Source organism: Ambystoma mexicanum, chromosome 13, assembly GCF_040938575.1.
Source record: "Ambystoma mexicanum isolate Mex_15411 chromosome 13, UKY_AmexF1_1, whole genome shotgun sequence".
NCBI lineage: Eukaryota > Metazoa > Chordata > Amphibia > Caudata > Ambystomatidae > Ambystoma > Ambystoma mexicanum.
The window spans coordinates 725,996,825-726,013,531 of record NC_090938.1 but is presented as its reverse complement, the minus strand read 5'-3'; the positions used below and the strand labels follow the sequence as shown (position 1 = coordinate 726,013,531).

At 45.3% G+C, this 16,707-nt stretch overlaps 1 protein-coding gene across 1 annotated transcript in view; it reads right to left on the bottom strand.

Moving 5' to 3' along the window:
* The window catches only part of LOC138521816 (complement C4-B-like), a 528,615-nt gene that overhangs the window by 488,079 nt on the left and 23,829 nt on the right, over positions 1 to 16,707 (bottom strand). The window contains exon 2 of the mRNA XM_069634932.1: positions 5,353 to 5,545. Within this exon, the coding sequence (XP_069491033.1) occupies positions 5,353 to 5,545 (193 nt within the window). The remainder of the gene's footprint in view (positions 1 to 5,352; positions 5,546 to 16,707) is intronic.

Sequence of the window (16,707 nt, the reverse complement as noted above, 5' to 3'; positions counted from 1 at the left end):
CCAACTCTGGTTGTGCAGGGATCAGAAGATTCCATATGTCACACTTCCCCAAGTTCTCACGACAACTCCCAAGTTAAGGGTTCTCCTCGCACATGAGGCCAGCACACGCTTCACAAATTGAGCACTATTAAGTGGGGTAATAATAACACCTGGCAGTGCATCGCAAGCAGGAATAATTCAGCACAAAGTGCTGTGTAACAACTTGCATTGTTATTAAGGGCAAATGACAGATCGAACAACTCTGCAATGTGTTTCAGCTGCCAGCGCAACAGGCACTTTAAATGGTGGAAGTCTTTGCATGTGATCAGTATCTGTGGATTTTTGTGTATAGCATGTTTCATGTGTCGCCATGTTTTTCCTAATAAAAAATAAAATGTGTTGGTTAATTTTGATATTAAATAAATCAAAGCAGCATTGGTCGACACGGTTATGAAAATGCAAGAAGACGGCACCAGTAATGTTTCTTCAGGTGGGCACCATGTTTTGTTCAATAAAAAGAAAAGTACCATCCAGTTTGTGGGTTGAGTGTATTCCTCTAAGGTCGAGTAGATAAACTAAGTTACTCCACCTGCAGGTCTAGCAGGCTTTTATAGATTGTTCGAGGCCTGTATGTGGTACCACAGTTTACTTCGATTCAATATTAAGGCCCTACCGGCAATTGTCATAAAATGCCCTTAAATTAGTAAGAACTGTTTCAACCTCAAAACACAAATGTAGAAACGTAGGTAATTACTTTAGAACATTGGCAGTATACTTTTTAGGGTAACCATGCAATTCTGTGTGGAGCTACCCCCACCTGGGCAACCTGCAATAAAAGGTAAGTTATACTTTGCTTTTATATTAATGCCCAGTCCTTAAATGTTCAGTAATTGTCAGTTCTTGTTTCTACAGGTCCCACCACCCCACAAAGTATCTGGGAAGCAACAGGAGAGCCGGATCCAAGACAAATCCGGGAGTCCTGTATTAACCACTCAAGAGGAAGCCCCTCTTCCTCGTCACAGTGTTGGGTGCCTTGAAAGGCAAAGTGGTGGAGTCTCTCAGCTTTACTCGATGATGCTCTTCATCACAGTCGAGCAGGAGAAGGGAACCAAGCAGTGTCGGAAAGGCTGCAGTGAGGGTCTGTCGCGGTGGTCTCCTTGGTCGTGTTACTACGCCGGCTGTGGATGTCCCATGAAGCTGAAACTCACTGTGGACCTTGACATGGCTTGGGAGGTGAAGATGAGTTCTTTGGTTTCCATCGCTGACTTTCGATGGCCACGGGTACAGCGGCAGAAATAGGTGTTGGGTTTTGTCGGTTTGCGGTTTGTCGCTGTTCGCTTCTTCAGTGCTGCAGCCGCAACACGGATGACATGACCGCTTCTGCTGAGTTTCACCTGAGCACTGGTCTGCCCTGCTGACCTTCACCAAGTCTGGACCCTCAGGGCTTGTTCTTCGGTGCAGAATGGCGGGGAAATCCACCGGCAGGCACTTCTCTGAAAGCAGCGACTCTGGACTTCCTCAGCTGTGGAAAAGTGGATAGATGTCGAGGTTGCAGAGCAACTTGAATATTTCTTAAGTTGGATGGAACTTGGCAAGCGCCGGACATCAAGCAGCACTTTTCTCCCCTTCCCCTTCCGGACAATACACACCAATCTGACTTTCCAATGGTCACAGTCAGCCTCCCGGCCCTGGATGACGCTGGTGGACTTCTTGGCATCAAGATGGCTGGACACTCTTATTCAAGTCCCACAAAGATAACTCTGCAGGACAGCAGACACTCAGGACGGGTTTACAGGACACTTTGGGTGAAAAACAGCAGTTGTACAATGTCCCCTCGTAGCTACGAGAAAAGGTCGCCTCTCCAGGTCCTCTCTGATCAGTCCTTCAATCAGCACAGCAGCCTTTGGATTTGGTGATGGTTTGCAGCAGCAGAACTTCTTCTTCCAGCTGGATTCAGGATACAAGCTTCCAGGAACACTCCAAGCTACTATCTTCTGACTTCAGACTTCTGGCTTCAGACACAGAGGTAAGTGAGGGGTCTTCTGTTATTCACAAATTCCCCCATTCAATCAGTCAGAACTAGGCTCAGTCAGCCAATCACACACCAGTGCATTCATCGTGCAGCACCCAATCAGGGTCACAGGCATTCAGGCCATTCACTCAAAACCAGACACTCACAACAGTGGATGTGTATTAGAGACAACTCCCAGGGTTTCAGAGCTCACTCTGCATTTGCTCAGTTTCAGACAGGGCTGGCTCCAGAGGCATTGTGCCATGCAACCAAAACCAGACACCCACAACACAGATGTGATTTTACTCCTCTTACCATTCATTCAGGTCCCACCCGTAGGGTGTACCCAAAACAAGCAGTCTCTGGGAAAGTCAGCCCCAGAGCCATATAAAACAATGCTCCATGTTCCATGATGCAAACACTGTTCCACAATTTAAACACTCTGCCACGATCCAAACATGCTTCCATGATACACAGACTGTTTTGTGATAACAACACAGTTAGACGTTCCAATCACTTTTCCATGATCCAAACACAGTTCCATGATACAGTTTTCCATGATCTAAGCAATGTTTCAGAATCCAAACACTGTTCCTTAATCCAAACACCATTCCACGATTCCAACACTGCTCCAAGATCCAAAAAGCATTCCTCAGTTCAAATACTATTGCACAATCCAAACACCAATCCACAATCCAAATATGTTTCTATTATCAACACAACATTTAATGATCCAAACATGGTTCCAGAATCCAAACTCAGTTCCACGATCCACACATCGTTCCGGGACACACATGCTGTTCCATGATACTAACACCATTACGCAAGCCAAACACTGTTCCACAAGCCAGACGCGGCCCTGTGAACCAAAGACTCTTCAATAGTCCAGACAATATTTCATGATCCAAACTCTATTCCATGATCCAAACACTGTTGCAGGATCCAAACACTGTTTCACAATCCAAACACTGTTACATGACCCAAAAAACATTCCACGGTTTAAACTCTATTCACATGACCTAAACACTGCCCCATGATCTAAAAACTGTTCCACAATACAAGCACTGTTCGAAACACCAGTCAGCCCACTCTCACCAGGAGGCACTGCCTCCCTTAACAATTTGCTGATCCCACCAATCACCAGCGAGATCTGAAGCGTCCCACAAAAGTCCAGACAACGACTTGGAATGCTCCAGGTGCTACTGCACAATGGGGTTGGCAGCAGAAGAATGCTCCAGACCGGCAGAGCCCCTCTACCCTTTACACTGTACAGGAGCAACTCCCCCTGCTTCAGGTAACCTACACTCAGCATCATTCAGCGCAGGCGTACCTTTTACTAGTGCACTATTTTGCATGTGGAAGTGTACACACAGTTTGAGGTCGCATTACTCCTCAGTCCTCCACCATGAACATGACAGCAGTTACCAATTAGTGCTTGCGCCACCAATCAGCCAAAACTAAAAAGGAAAGGCATCCGCCATGCAGAGCTGTAACTCAAAGCTATTCACGTGAAAACATTACTGTTCAAGCGAGCTTGCTTTACAGAAATTCCCATTGCCTCTTGGGCTCCTTTTTCTGTTAGCAAAGCCCAAAAGAAAAATTCACTTCAATTTAATGGAAGACTGCATAGAGGTTTATCCAAATTAATAAGGACCTGCATGGGCTGCATGCGTCTAAAAGTTGCACACTTGCCTGAGTTCCCCAAATACTTGAGGTATATTCGTATCACTCAGCTTTGCTGCTTCTGAATTTTATTTTCACCAGAGGGCGCTGTGCTCGATGTCATGGTGTCGACGTTACTCGTAGGCTGCCGTTGTGCGTCAACGTCATCCGTGGCATAAATAGTTTGAGCCGTGCCCGTTGGCTTCAGTTCTGTTTTTTCCTTGTCATTAATGGAAGAGTTGACCAGGCGTACCCCCAGACCGTAAGCTCTCAGGAAGCGAGGAGTGTAAAACATGTAAATTGTAGCTGTTCTAATGACCCACATCTGTTTAAGGATATCCCTTTTTCTTTACAAACGGCCCAACACCTAATTGTAAGCTATCTAAAAAGGAAAAGAAAGTAATTCCAACTTGTACAAAATTGCATGGCGTGGATGGTACAAGTCCATAAAAGACAGGGCCTCATTACACCTGCACTCACATCCCTCCACCGGCTCATTGATCATCAAACTGCTCTTCAAATTCCTAAGTAGTGTAATCCTGGATCACTAGGAAAATGATCCCAAAAGCATGCCCAAATGAACAAACCACTAAATTCCAACAAGAATCATAATTTCAAGGATAGCAGACTCCGCCCAACAACAAGAAAATAAACATGGCGGCAGAAGACCTGCCACCCTTGGCCCAGAACTCTGGAACAACTTATGTGGTGAGGTAAGACTTTGCCAAGACCACCCAAAGCCTACACCGGCCTTAAAGACATGTTTTTCCATAAAACATTCCTACACCAAATATCTATCAGAACAAATGATCAAATATTGCTCTGCTTGAAACGGCCTTATTTATAAATTAATTTAATGGCATTTTCTTTTCTATTTTGTGTTAAAAGTACAACTTGTACTATAATACACAATAAATAAATATATAAATAAATGCCATATTTAGTTAGGCAAATGGAATGAGACTAATGTTTAGCAGGAAATGATACTCAATCCATGCCTCCTCCCCCAATTCAAATTGGCCTCATCTGCAGCAGCACGAAGTGACCATCCATGCAGGCAATAATTAGTGATTTACTTAAGGAATACAGATTGCAGTGAACTTGGACAGTGAAATGCAGCACCTTATTATGGAGCAAACAAAAACGTGTGTAAAGAGCACTGCGCTGTTTTGGTAAGGATCAATGTGTTTAGTCAAAAAGATTCAAGTGACTTTCTTCTTATGAGATACTTCAAAAGGCTTGAATTATTTATCAAGATTCCTTCATTTCATTCCACATCAAAAGTCGACAATCATACAGCCAGAATAGATAGCTAAGTCGACACATGTTTCATGTCTTAGTGTGAGTCTTCTTCAGGACATGGAAATAATAATGCGCACGGTGTGACTCCTCAGAAGAGGTCTCTTTTCTCTACACCTGTGTCTTAAATGAGACCCACTCTTCTCATTTAGGCTTTGCTTTCTCGTCTTGCCAAACTTCATGATAATCACCCTTTGCTCGGCACTAGGAAGTGGTGTGTAGCACATTACAAATTACCCAGTGAAAGAATGAATACATTGGACATTGATTGGAGTGTTATCATGCCTTATCCCCAAGAGGGCGTTCTCATTTACCGCGGCCAATGGGATGATCCAGAAAGACTAGACATGGCGAGGGTTCTGTGGGGCAGAGAGGGCAACAGATGGAAGACCCCTTCCTACCTTCAGCTTCTTGACCTCAATGAAGTTGTTGCCTTGGTTCAGTGTGAAAGTCTCTTTGGGTGAGCAGCTCTTACTCTGCAGCTGATTCTCAAAGTAGACCTCGAATTTGGTATCGCCGGTGGCTCCCTCCACCTGTATCGCCACAGACTCCGGCACGTCCACGTGGATGATGTTGGGAGCTGTGATCAAAACCCTGCAACAAGAAACACAGAGCAAGTTATTCAGAAAGGGAAGGGGAAGGGTGCAGTGTTGGGCCACTGGCCATCCACACATAGCATATGCTGTTATACTAAACATTTCCACCATACATTACATCAAACCGCCATTTAACGTAAATCATTGCACTTACTAACAAGCCCAGAGTCGCTCATCCTAAATTAATTTGTAGTAAATGGTGACAGCTAGTGATTCTAAAAGACTTCTTTCTAGAAGGCTAGAAATCTGTGTTTTAAAGGGCTTCATTTCACTTCCTATAAATCTTCAAGATAGTCCACAATGCCATCAACTGGCGTCAACTGGCTTGTTGTTTGGCGACAGCAAACACGTGTATGCTCTCATTATGCTCATTTTTGAAGATGAGCATGGCATGTCCCTTTTAAACAAAATGTGAGCCAATGTGCGCCCTGAAGCCTTCGGGCGAGCTGGCGCTTTATCAAAAATGTAAATAAATAAACAAATCAGGCATGTTTTGTGCCATAAGAAGCATTATGCAACCATCAGAAACATTTTGCATTCTTCAGAAACATTACGTGCCTGCCAGACCGACCGTACCATTTAGTGCCCGCCAGACACATCTTGTGAAACATTATGTGCCCAACACAACCATTTATTGTGCTGTTATGTTATGTCAATGGGAGTTATACCGCGCATTGCTGCCATTTGCATGGTGCCCAGCCCCTCTGGCCGTTCTGAAAGAGAGATGTGCAGGCTACGTGTGTGAGGAGAGAGGGAAAATGCAAGATAGCTCTGCTGCTGTACCGATGACTGCAATTTGGAAGCACCTGGGTGCTCTGGCTGGGCCTGTTTCTAGGTGGTGTTTGTTGAGTGCAAAGAAGCTTTGTCTGGATAAGAGCCTTGTCTGCTCGTGTTGTTACAACACATTGCCTATACCGGGTAGAATTTAAGTTGGCTGTAGAGGTGTAGAGTTCTGTTGTTTGATGTCTGTAGGGAGGGATTTAAATTTGCTATCTCTGCATAGTGGGCTAAAGAGGTGAGAGTTTGTGTCCATCATTTACATTAGCAGGCTTGGCTGGGAGCCAGCCAATCAGGAGGCTTGAAATGCAGGCTGAATCTCCCGATGTTAGCCTGCGTTCCAAACCACCTGATGGCCGCCTCCCCCACCCGCATTCTTTCCCCCACCCTCAGACCCCTTTTTACATGATCCCCTCTCCCCACTTACCTCATTGTGGCGGCCGCGGCACTCACAGCTGCCGCAGCCGTTGCTTCCTTCTTCTTCTCCTTATGCGTGAGGCCGAAATGGAAAGGGAAGAGGGGCTTGTCATGTCATCTTTCATGTAATGGGTGTTTGTCTTAGCAGTGCACAGTGGTGGCGCAAGTTATGGTTTCTTAGCTTACCATAACTGGACAATTTCTGAGGGTTTTTGTTTTTACTTGTCGCCATAACATCCCTTTAACAAAGATTTTTCATTGAGTTTCATAGGTTTTTATATGTGCAACCTAACCATAACATCCTTTACAAACATTTTTACATTGAATTTCATGGGTTTTTATTAGTGCAACTTAACCATAATGTCCCTTTAACAACGTTTTTTCAGTGAATTTCATGGGTTTTTATCAGTGCACCCTAATTTGCTACAACTTACTAATATCATACTTACCCCAATAGAGCAAAATTTGTCTCCAATTTAGAAAGTTTCACCTTAAAACTCTGCCATTCCCCACCTTCTAACATCATTTTTAACACTTCTATACACTTTTTGCAACTTTTTCCACTGTTTTTGTGTTTGCCGATGTTCGCGAACGTCTGACGTCATCTCAGAGTTTTTGGACAGTGTCAAGTGATGACATGCTCGCGTGTGGCATGATGACATGTCTGCAAACGTGTCTGCACTTCACGAATGGGTCCGTGCTTCGCTAACAGTTCGGAACTGCATTTTCCAGCTCATCTAGGAACTTTGAAGCTCAAAATGTTACCTTGCACGGTTCCTACACCTATTCTTACAATTTATCCATTAACAATGAGCATGCAGCACATACTTGGAAGAATTTGAGGAAAACTGCTATTTATCTTGGAAATGGCATCAGCTATTGCCATCCCTCCTCCTCAAGCGCCACCATCACCACCAGCTGGAAGAGCTACACAATGAAAGAAGTGCAATATTTCAAAAAAAGTAAATGAAGAGGACCAGGAACATGAGGTAGAGGAAGTGCCTACCTCTAGCACACAGAGAGAATCATGGGGGTGGCAGTTCTTTACCACTGTTGGAAATGTACCAAAGGCTAAAGCTACCGAAGTGAAATGCACACACATTGCACTCAGTCGCGGAAAACCTGGGCAGTACTCCTACGGGACCACCTCCATGCGCTGCCACACCAAATCCAACCACTGCAATGCTCTCAGAAAGGCTGTTCCTTTCTTGGAAAGTAGTAGGCTGTCTTCCTCCACCTCACATCATCTTCCTCAACCAATACTGTAACCACACAGCCTACTTCTGTGGGACACAGCATGCTACCAGCTACCTTGTAAGCAATATAAGAGGCTGTTTATCCATGTCTTTCAAAGAATACAGTACTCTGTATATACTGCAACACACCACTCTGCAGGGGGGAACAATTTCAAAGTGCTTTTGAAGCTGTAATCAAGGAGCATGAGAAGCACTGCCCTCTACATTAGATTTTACACACACGCAACATTTTCCCCTGTCCACCTGCCCCTCCATGTGTGTGGTTGGTACCCCTTCCCTCATTTCCCTCCCCACCTTACTTTCCTACCTCTCCTGCAAAAAAACACATAAAAAACAACAAAAGAAAGGTTCCTTTAAGAAGCACATTTTACATTAAAAAAATAGAACAAAAGAAAATCCTATAGACTCCATCTACTTTACATTTCTCAGTAAAGTACGCCACGTACCCCCACTCCACCTGCCCCGCCTACATTACCTGAAACATATGAACCAAAGTAGTGAGCAATTAAACCAGCAAAGAAGAGAGCGTGGATTATGTGCAGTACCCATAAGAGTACCTATACCTAAGAGAATATGGGAGGTAAAGAAGCCATTAAGGAAACCATACTTGCATCCAAGACAATATGATGGCCATTTGAACGAAATTCCTGATGAAACAAAGAAACTGAATGACCAGGATGAGTGGTGATGTCATACAAAGATGAATCGACACCCAAATAGAAGGATAACCAGACCAGAGAGGCAGCCGATTTATAAAGAACAAAGAAATACCGAGGATAAGTGACATCTTATGCCACAAATCTGATGAAGAAACTTAGTTAGTTTAAACGTGTACAGATGCAATGAAACGCAAGCAGCAAAGGGATCATGAAGCTAGCCACATGCTTAAATAGATTAGACCGCGGCAAGCGCCAACATATACATGTACCTCATAGATACATGTGGATTAAGTAAGGAAAGAATGTTTCCACTACGTATAAAGCAGTACTGAACAACGAGGAAGGCCTCAATTCTAGTGTCGCAGTTATAAAAAGCAATTGGATTAAACAGAATATATTTCAGCTAAGGAGTTGGATGAGCCAAAGAGCAAAGGTCTTATAAAAACTAGAATTGGCTAACATTAGATACAATTAACGTGAAAGAACAGAAGCTCCTGTTCAAGAAGGTCAAGCAAAAACAAAAGACATCAGTGGACTATTGTAGAATAAAATCAAATACATGAAAAGGCTCAATTCATGGTGTCCAGTCACGTGATGGAAGAAAGCTGGACGGATGAGAAGATCACACCTACGCACGGAAGCCGGATAGTAACCATACTCCTTAAAAATTCTCAGTGAACAGTACATACTCACGGCCAACTTCAAAGTACGAATTGACACTGGACTATTGAGGTGATGATGGATCACATTTGTAATTGATGGGAAGCTGGATTCAAGACAAGCTCACCCGCCCCTGGATGTTCGGTCTGCGTGCTGCTCACGTAGGTGGAAAATGACTGACGGGGGTTAGTAGCCAACCAATTGTAAGGAACCACGTAGTTTGGGGCCCTATATTTGTGTAGCCAATAGGACGTTGTACATTTAGTGACGTTCATAGTGGCCATTTTGAGGGGAGGGCTTAGTTGCCCCACCTGATGTTAACTATGCTATTACCTCTTTCTGTTACTCCGTACAGATATAGAACCTATGCTTAGTTATTCACTTAGAAGCAATTCTGCTTCCCGATAAGTTTCTGTAGTTTGCCATGTAGGATGTCATTGGTAATGACGCAGGTCAACACGTCAGCTATGACCAATTATGAGTATAAGAACCCATCGTTTTTATGAAGTAGTTAGAGTCAGAGTATCGAGCGATTGCTGATGTTCGTTGTACTCTCTGTTTTAAATACTTGCATTAAAACAGACAAACTTTTGCCAAACTATTTGTGTAGTCTGGATTATTGATGTTTGATTACAATCTGCATCCCCATCCATCGCCAGGGTATTGCTACTCATCTTAAAGGGCTGGAAGCCTCCAGTTCACTTGGCAGCAGAGATTTGATGGTTAGATAAGATACCATCAGCCGTCGACATTAGTAACTTTAGAGTCTCTGCAATATCGCACAACCTTTGCCATTCAGCTGATAGGAGGTGAAGCTCCCCGTAGATAGTGGTTAGAATAGGAAAAATCCTTGCAAGGAAAGGTTTGACGGCACCCCTATTTTCAGATAGAAACCCCTCCCACATCTACGAGAAGCGGATCAGAAAGCGGCTCGAAGAGGCGGTAATAAAGGCGGTGATCCTGAGGGTACGAAGACGAAAAACGTGAACGGTGAGTGAATAGACCAAAAAGTTGTTATGCTCACCTGGACCCCACAGGGGTGTCGATCGGACCTTGACAGCTGCGGTCTCCGTCAACGTGATGCGTAGTGCAGAGATGACTGTCTGGACTGGCACGCCTAGTCTTGTCTGTTGGACCCGAAGAAGTATTTTCCTGCAAGTGGAGACAGGGATTAGCCACCTGTGGGTTTTAGGGATGGCCTCCCAACTGTTCTCGCTCTCCCCCACTAATCACCTCCGATATCCCCTTAGTAACCTCACCTTATGTTTGTAAAAGATGAGCTCTCCATCCTGCGTGTCTTGCAGGGGCGCGTAGATACCAGTTACTTCACTGGTTTGAAGGCGTTGGGAGAGTTCTGGTAAGCATTGACTCTGATGTCCCAGGTGGGATTGGTAAGTATCAAGTTCAAAGAGTTCAATGTGCCCGATGTGCACTCTTGTCCCCTTCCTTCCTTAAGTTGCAACTGAGTTTGTGAGAAGAAGGTCTCGTAGCTGCTGCTGGTGTTCAGGTAAGAGCCTGTGTTACCCAACGCTGTCCGGTAACTATTGCATGCGTTACGTGTTGTTTTTCTCCCTCTTTACAGATGCGGCATATGAAGATATGGAGAATAATACCGCCGGTGGTAAATCAGGTAAGTCTATGGTGGTAAGAGGTTTTTGTTGATTCCCTTGGCTCACCTTGTTATTCTTGTGCCCCTAGGTGCCGGAGTACAGCGAAGAAATGATGGAGACAGTGCCGGATCGAAAGATGCTGTGAGAACTGGTGAGTATGGCGCTGTGCTGGAGCTGGCGAAGCGACGCGTGCAGGACTGATGTACTTTCCAGGTCGGGAGATGAAATGGATCCGGAATCAGGTGAGGAATTTGAAATAAGTTTGTTTTCTAACCTTGTCCTTTTCTTCCTCTTTATTCTAGGAGCTCCGGATTCGAGGCGGGCGTGGCAGAAGACTGTATGCTGGCTGCAGGCACGCGGGCGTGGCAGAAGACTGTATGCTGGCTGCAGGCACAGTGAGAGTCACGCTGCTGGATGCAGAATAACACCAAGCATGTGCTGCTGTTCTCGCGTGGTTTAAATAGCCTCCAAAGCAGTCCCAGGAAAGAAGTTCCCCAGGACCACACCCGGGTAAAAAATAGTCCCTGTAGTAAAATAGTCCCATCCAGGCCTCACGTTGGCTTGGATTTATTTGCAGCATGGTCTGCATGAGGTAAGTAATGTCTATGAGCCTGGCGCCTATGGCGCCAGGACTGATTTTTATTATGAGCCTGGTGCCTACGGCGCCAGGACTGAACCCAGACAGCCCCTAGATGGGGCTGCTGGGGTTTTTGTAAATGTCTGGATGCCTGTTCCTGGGGCTGATGGGCTTGATCCGGTTGGCCGGGGGTAGGCCTCATGACAGCACTCCCCCCCAAGGCCCCTCCTAAAGTTGTTCTTCCCCTTGGCCCTGGTTTGTCTGGGAAGTTCCGATGGAATTTCTTCACCAACCGAGGTGCATGAACGTGGTCACTAGGCTCCCATGACCTTTCCTGTGGTCCGTAACCTTTTCAGTCGATTAAATAAAAAAGTCTTGATTTAACCAACTTAGAGTCCAGGATATTCTTTACCTCGAATTCAGGTTCTCCATCTATTAGGATAGGGTCAGGTGGTTTGGCAAGTCTTGTCCCGGGTTGAACTGGTTTCAGAAGTGAAACATGAAAGACAGGATGGGTCCGCATATTAGAGCGTAATTCCAACTTGACGGCCACCGGGTTGATAATGGCCTTAATAGTGTAAGGTCCCAAATACCTAGGATTAAAAGTCTGAGTTCCTTTTAGAGGTATGTGTTTTGTAGCCAGCCAAACTTGATCCCCAATCTGATATCGTGGAGCATTGCTTCCATGTTGATCAGCATTTTTCTTATATTTCTCTTTCGCTTGTTTCAAATGTTCTGTTGACTCCTTAAAGGCTTGTGTAATAGTAGAGTGTAAATGACTAACTGCAGGCATTTCTAAGTGCTGCGGCGAATCGAGTTCTGAGGTTCGAGGGTGATGTCCGTATATGGTATAGAAGGGGCTTTGTCCAGTTCCAGAATGTGCTGAGTTATTGTATGCATATTCTGAAATCCATAAAATATCCTTCCAATTGCTTTCGGTCTGGTGCAGCATGCAATGTAGGTACTGTTCAAGGGTCTGGTTGGTCCTCTCCGTCTGACCATCGGTCTGGGGATGGTGACTGGTTGATAACCTCACGTCGATTTGCTCCAATCGACAACATTTCTTCCAAAATTGTGAAATTAATTGACTGCCTCGGTCAGAGACCAATACGGAAGGAAATCCGTGTATTCGAAAAATGTTTTCGAGGAACTCCTTGGCCAAAATTGAAGCGGAAGGTAATCCTTTTAAAGGAATAAAGTGGGCCATCTTGGAAAAAAGATCCACAATAACTAGGATGGTGTTAAAACCATTACATGGAGGTAGATCTGTAATAAAGTCTAATGACAAGGTGTGCCATGGTGTAGGTGGAATATCCAAAGGTTGTAAAAGGCCAGCGGGTTTTTTCTTCTGGCTTTTGTTTTGGGCGCAAATGCCACAAGACATCACAAATGACTTTATGTCTTTTCGCCAAGTGGGCCACCAGAACTCTCTCTTAATTTTCGCTTCAGTTTTTGCGATACCTGGGTGCCCTTCCATCAGGGTGTCATGGTAATCGGTGATGACTAGTTCTTGTATTTCCTTGTGTGGTAGAAATAGTCGTTCTTGATACTAAGGTAGGTCATTGACGACTGAGTAGTCTGGGCCTTTCTTTACCCAGTCCTGCAGGGTTGCTGGATCGAAGAGTTGTTGGATTTTTGAATGAATATCTTCTAGTGTCTGTTGAGTAGTTATGCCAAGAATTCTTTGCTCGGGAATTATTGGCACCGGTATGCTTCTCCCATCCCTATTCGGGATAAGACATCTGCTTTGCCATTTTTGCGGCCTGGTCGATAAGTGATCACGAAATCGAATTCGGCAAAGAACAATGCCCATCGAAGTTGTCGCGATGATTGGGCTTTGGCTGTTTTTAAATACTGCAGGTTCCGGTGATCAGTGATTACGGTAATGGTATGCCTGGCACCAAGAAGGTAGTGCCGAATAAGCCTTAAAGGCCGATTTGATAGCTAATAGCTCTTTATCGGTAATCGCATAGTTTAACTCAGGTGCTGAGAACTTTCTGGACCAAAACGCTACTGGGTGAAGTTGACCAGTTTCAGGATCCTTCTGGGACAGGACAGCTCCCATGGCTAAACTGGATGCATCAGTTTGTACTATGTATGGAAGCTCAGGGCGTGGATGCTTTAAGACAGGTGCTGATGTGAATTTCGCTTTCAGCTCTTGGAAGGCCTTTTCAGCCTCTTCGGTCCACAAGAAGCGTTTGTTTTTTCTCAAAAGTGCTGTGATGGGGTGTACAACATGGGAGAAGTCCGGAATGAATCTGCGGTAGAAATTAGCAAATCCGAGCATGCTTTGTACCCCTTTGACTGAACTGGGTGATGGCCACTTGAGAATTGCGTCCACCTTTCGAGAGTCCATTCGGACTCCCTTTGGAATCAGGATAAATCCAAGAAATGCAACGTAGCATGAAAAACACATTTTTCCAATTTTGCATATAACTTGTGCTGGCGTAGTTTCTCAAGGACTGCACGCACGTGCTTAACATGGTCTGATTCTGAGGAGGAGTACACTAGAATATCATCTATGTATACAACGACACAGACGTCAATGAGTTCACAAAGGACATCGTTCATAAAATACTGGAAGGCTGCTGGTGCATTGCACAACCTGAAGGGCATCACCTGATATTCGAATAATCCATACTTGGTGCGAAAGGCAGTCTTGCATTCGTCGCCTTTCTTGACACGTGCCAGATGATATGCCCCTCGGAGATCTAACTTAGTGTAGATACAAGCATCCTTTACTTGGTCTAGTAATTCGGGGATCAGAGGCAATGGGTATCGTTTTTTTACCGTAATCTGATTTAACGTGCGGTAATCTATGCACGTACTAAGGTCACCTTCCTTTTTTGGCACGAAGAATAAAGCTGAGGATGCAGGCGACTTGGAAAGACGAATAAAGCCATTAGCAAGGTATTGGTCCAAGTATTGCCGTAGGTGAAGATTTTCAGGTTCCGTGAGGGCGTAGATTCTTCTGCATGGGGGTTGTGCACCGGGTAGGAGGTCGATTTGACAATCGTATGATCTGTGAGGAGGTCATGTATTGGCCTGTTCTTTTTGAAAAACATCCTGAAATTCTTGGTATTCCTGAGGTAACTGCGCGATTGGGTTAACGACTGTAGCCAGGCCTTTGTTCAAAGTTTTCTCCGGGTAACAGGTGTGTGCACAATCCAGGAAGGTTATTCACTTCTCTCGCCATTCTATACAAGGATTATGTGTTTCCAACCATGGCATCCCCAGTATTATCTGGAACTGTGGGGCTTTGATTAGATCAAACACAATAGTCTCTCGATGCCCATCTTGACTCAACAGTGTCATCTCTGAAGTGGAATGAGTTACAGGCCCCGAGGCAATCTCAGTTCCATCAACTGTGGTGATGACATCCGAAGTGGTCTTTTTGCAAAGAGGTAGATTCATCCTTGACACCAATTCGTGGTCCATATAGTTTCCTACGGCCCCGCTATCTATGTATGCCCTTACTGCGTGCATACGTGATGGCTGCCTGGGATCAAGTAGGACCATTGGGATGATCAGATGCGAGGTCTGAGTGTCCTTCTTTAAGCTCGGCAAGCGGACCTCTACGCTTGTCGGGCGTGGTCGTTTCCCGAATCAGGCTCTATGTGGCTTTTATCAGCAACTCCTACCACCTTCTTGGGTGGTTTTGTAGGGCAATCCCGTAGAAAATGTCCTGAGGTTCCACAGTACAGACACAACTGCATCTGTCATCTTCTTTCTCTTTCCTTTTGAGTTAAGGGTCCTTTAACCCCCCCGATCTGCATAGTTTCAGATGCATCTGTTCCTTTGGGGGCAACGTTGGATTTAACCAATACCCGATTCTCGAACTTAGCTCGATCAGTCTTTCGGTTCTGAAGTCGGTGGTCTAGCTGGACCACTAAGTCTATAAATTCTGTGCAATCCTGAGGTGGGTTCACAACTTGAGCCAAGACGTCTTTGAGTTCTCCCCGAAGTCCACGATGAAACAATGTAATTCGTTTTTCCTCCGGCCACCCGGTTTCCACCACCAACCTATTGAAGGTTGCAATATAGGTTAGCAGATCTAGGTTACCCTGTCGTAAGGATAAAAATTTGTTGTCCAGGGCTTGACCCTGTGAGTGTCTGGCGAATAGTTTTTCCATGCTCCTTTGAAAACCCTGAAAATCCCGGAGAAGAGGATCATCCTGGTTGACTAATGGAATGGACCAATCCGCTGCGCTGCCACTATGATATGACAATACAAAGGCTACTTTGGCTTGGTCATTTGGAAAGGCTCCCGGTCTGCATAAAAAGTGCAAGCGGCATTGGTTCATAAACACGGCGAACCTTTTGGGGTCACCAGCAAAGCGTTCGGGTGGAGCTAACGGAATATTTCCTGGTAAAACCACTTGCACAGGATTGCTTGATGAAACGGGGGTTGGTCTTCCCCCATATCCAGGTAGGGGCGTTTGCCCAGCTTGGTTTTGCAGTAGTTGCCTAGCCAGATCATCAGTGCGCTCCTTTGAGACAATCAGTTCTCTCCTGAGGGCATTAGTCTCTTGGTGAGCGGCATGTACTTCCGCCCTAAGTTCCCCCAATAATTGGGCCAGTTGGTCGGTTTCCGAGGTTTCCATAACACCCGGGTGGGTACTTTTAGAAAGGCTTTGTGTTCTGTTACGCTCACCTGGACCCCACAGGAGTGTCGATCGGACCCGGACAGCTGCGGTCTCCGTCAACGTGATGCATAGTGCAGAGATGACTGTCTGGACTGGCCCGCCTAGTCTTGTCTGTTGGACCCGAAGAAGTATTTTCCTGCAAGTGGAGACAGGGATTAGCCACCTGTGGGTTTTAGGGATGGCCTCCCAACTGTTCTCTCTCTCCCCCACTAATCACCTCCGATATCCCCTTAGTAGCCTCAACTTATGTTTGTAAAAGATGAGCTCTCCATCCTGTGTGTCTTGCAGGGGCACGTAGATACCAGTTATTTCACTGGTTTGAAGGCGTTGGGAGAGTTCCGGTAAGCATTGACTCTGAAGTCCCAGGCGGGATTGGTAAGTATCAAGTTCTAAGAGTTCAATGTGCCCGATGTTCACTCTTGTCCCCTTCCTTCCTTAAGTTGCAACTGAGTTCGTGAGAAGAAGGTCTCGTAGCTGCTGCTGGCGTTCAGGTAAGAGTCTGTGTTACCCAACGCTGTCCGGTAACTATTGCATGCGTTAACGTGTTGTTTTTCTCCC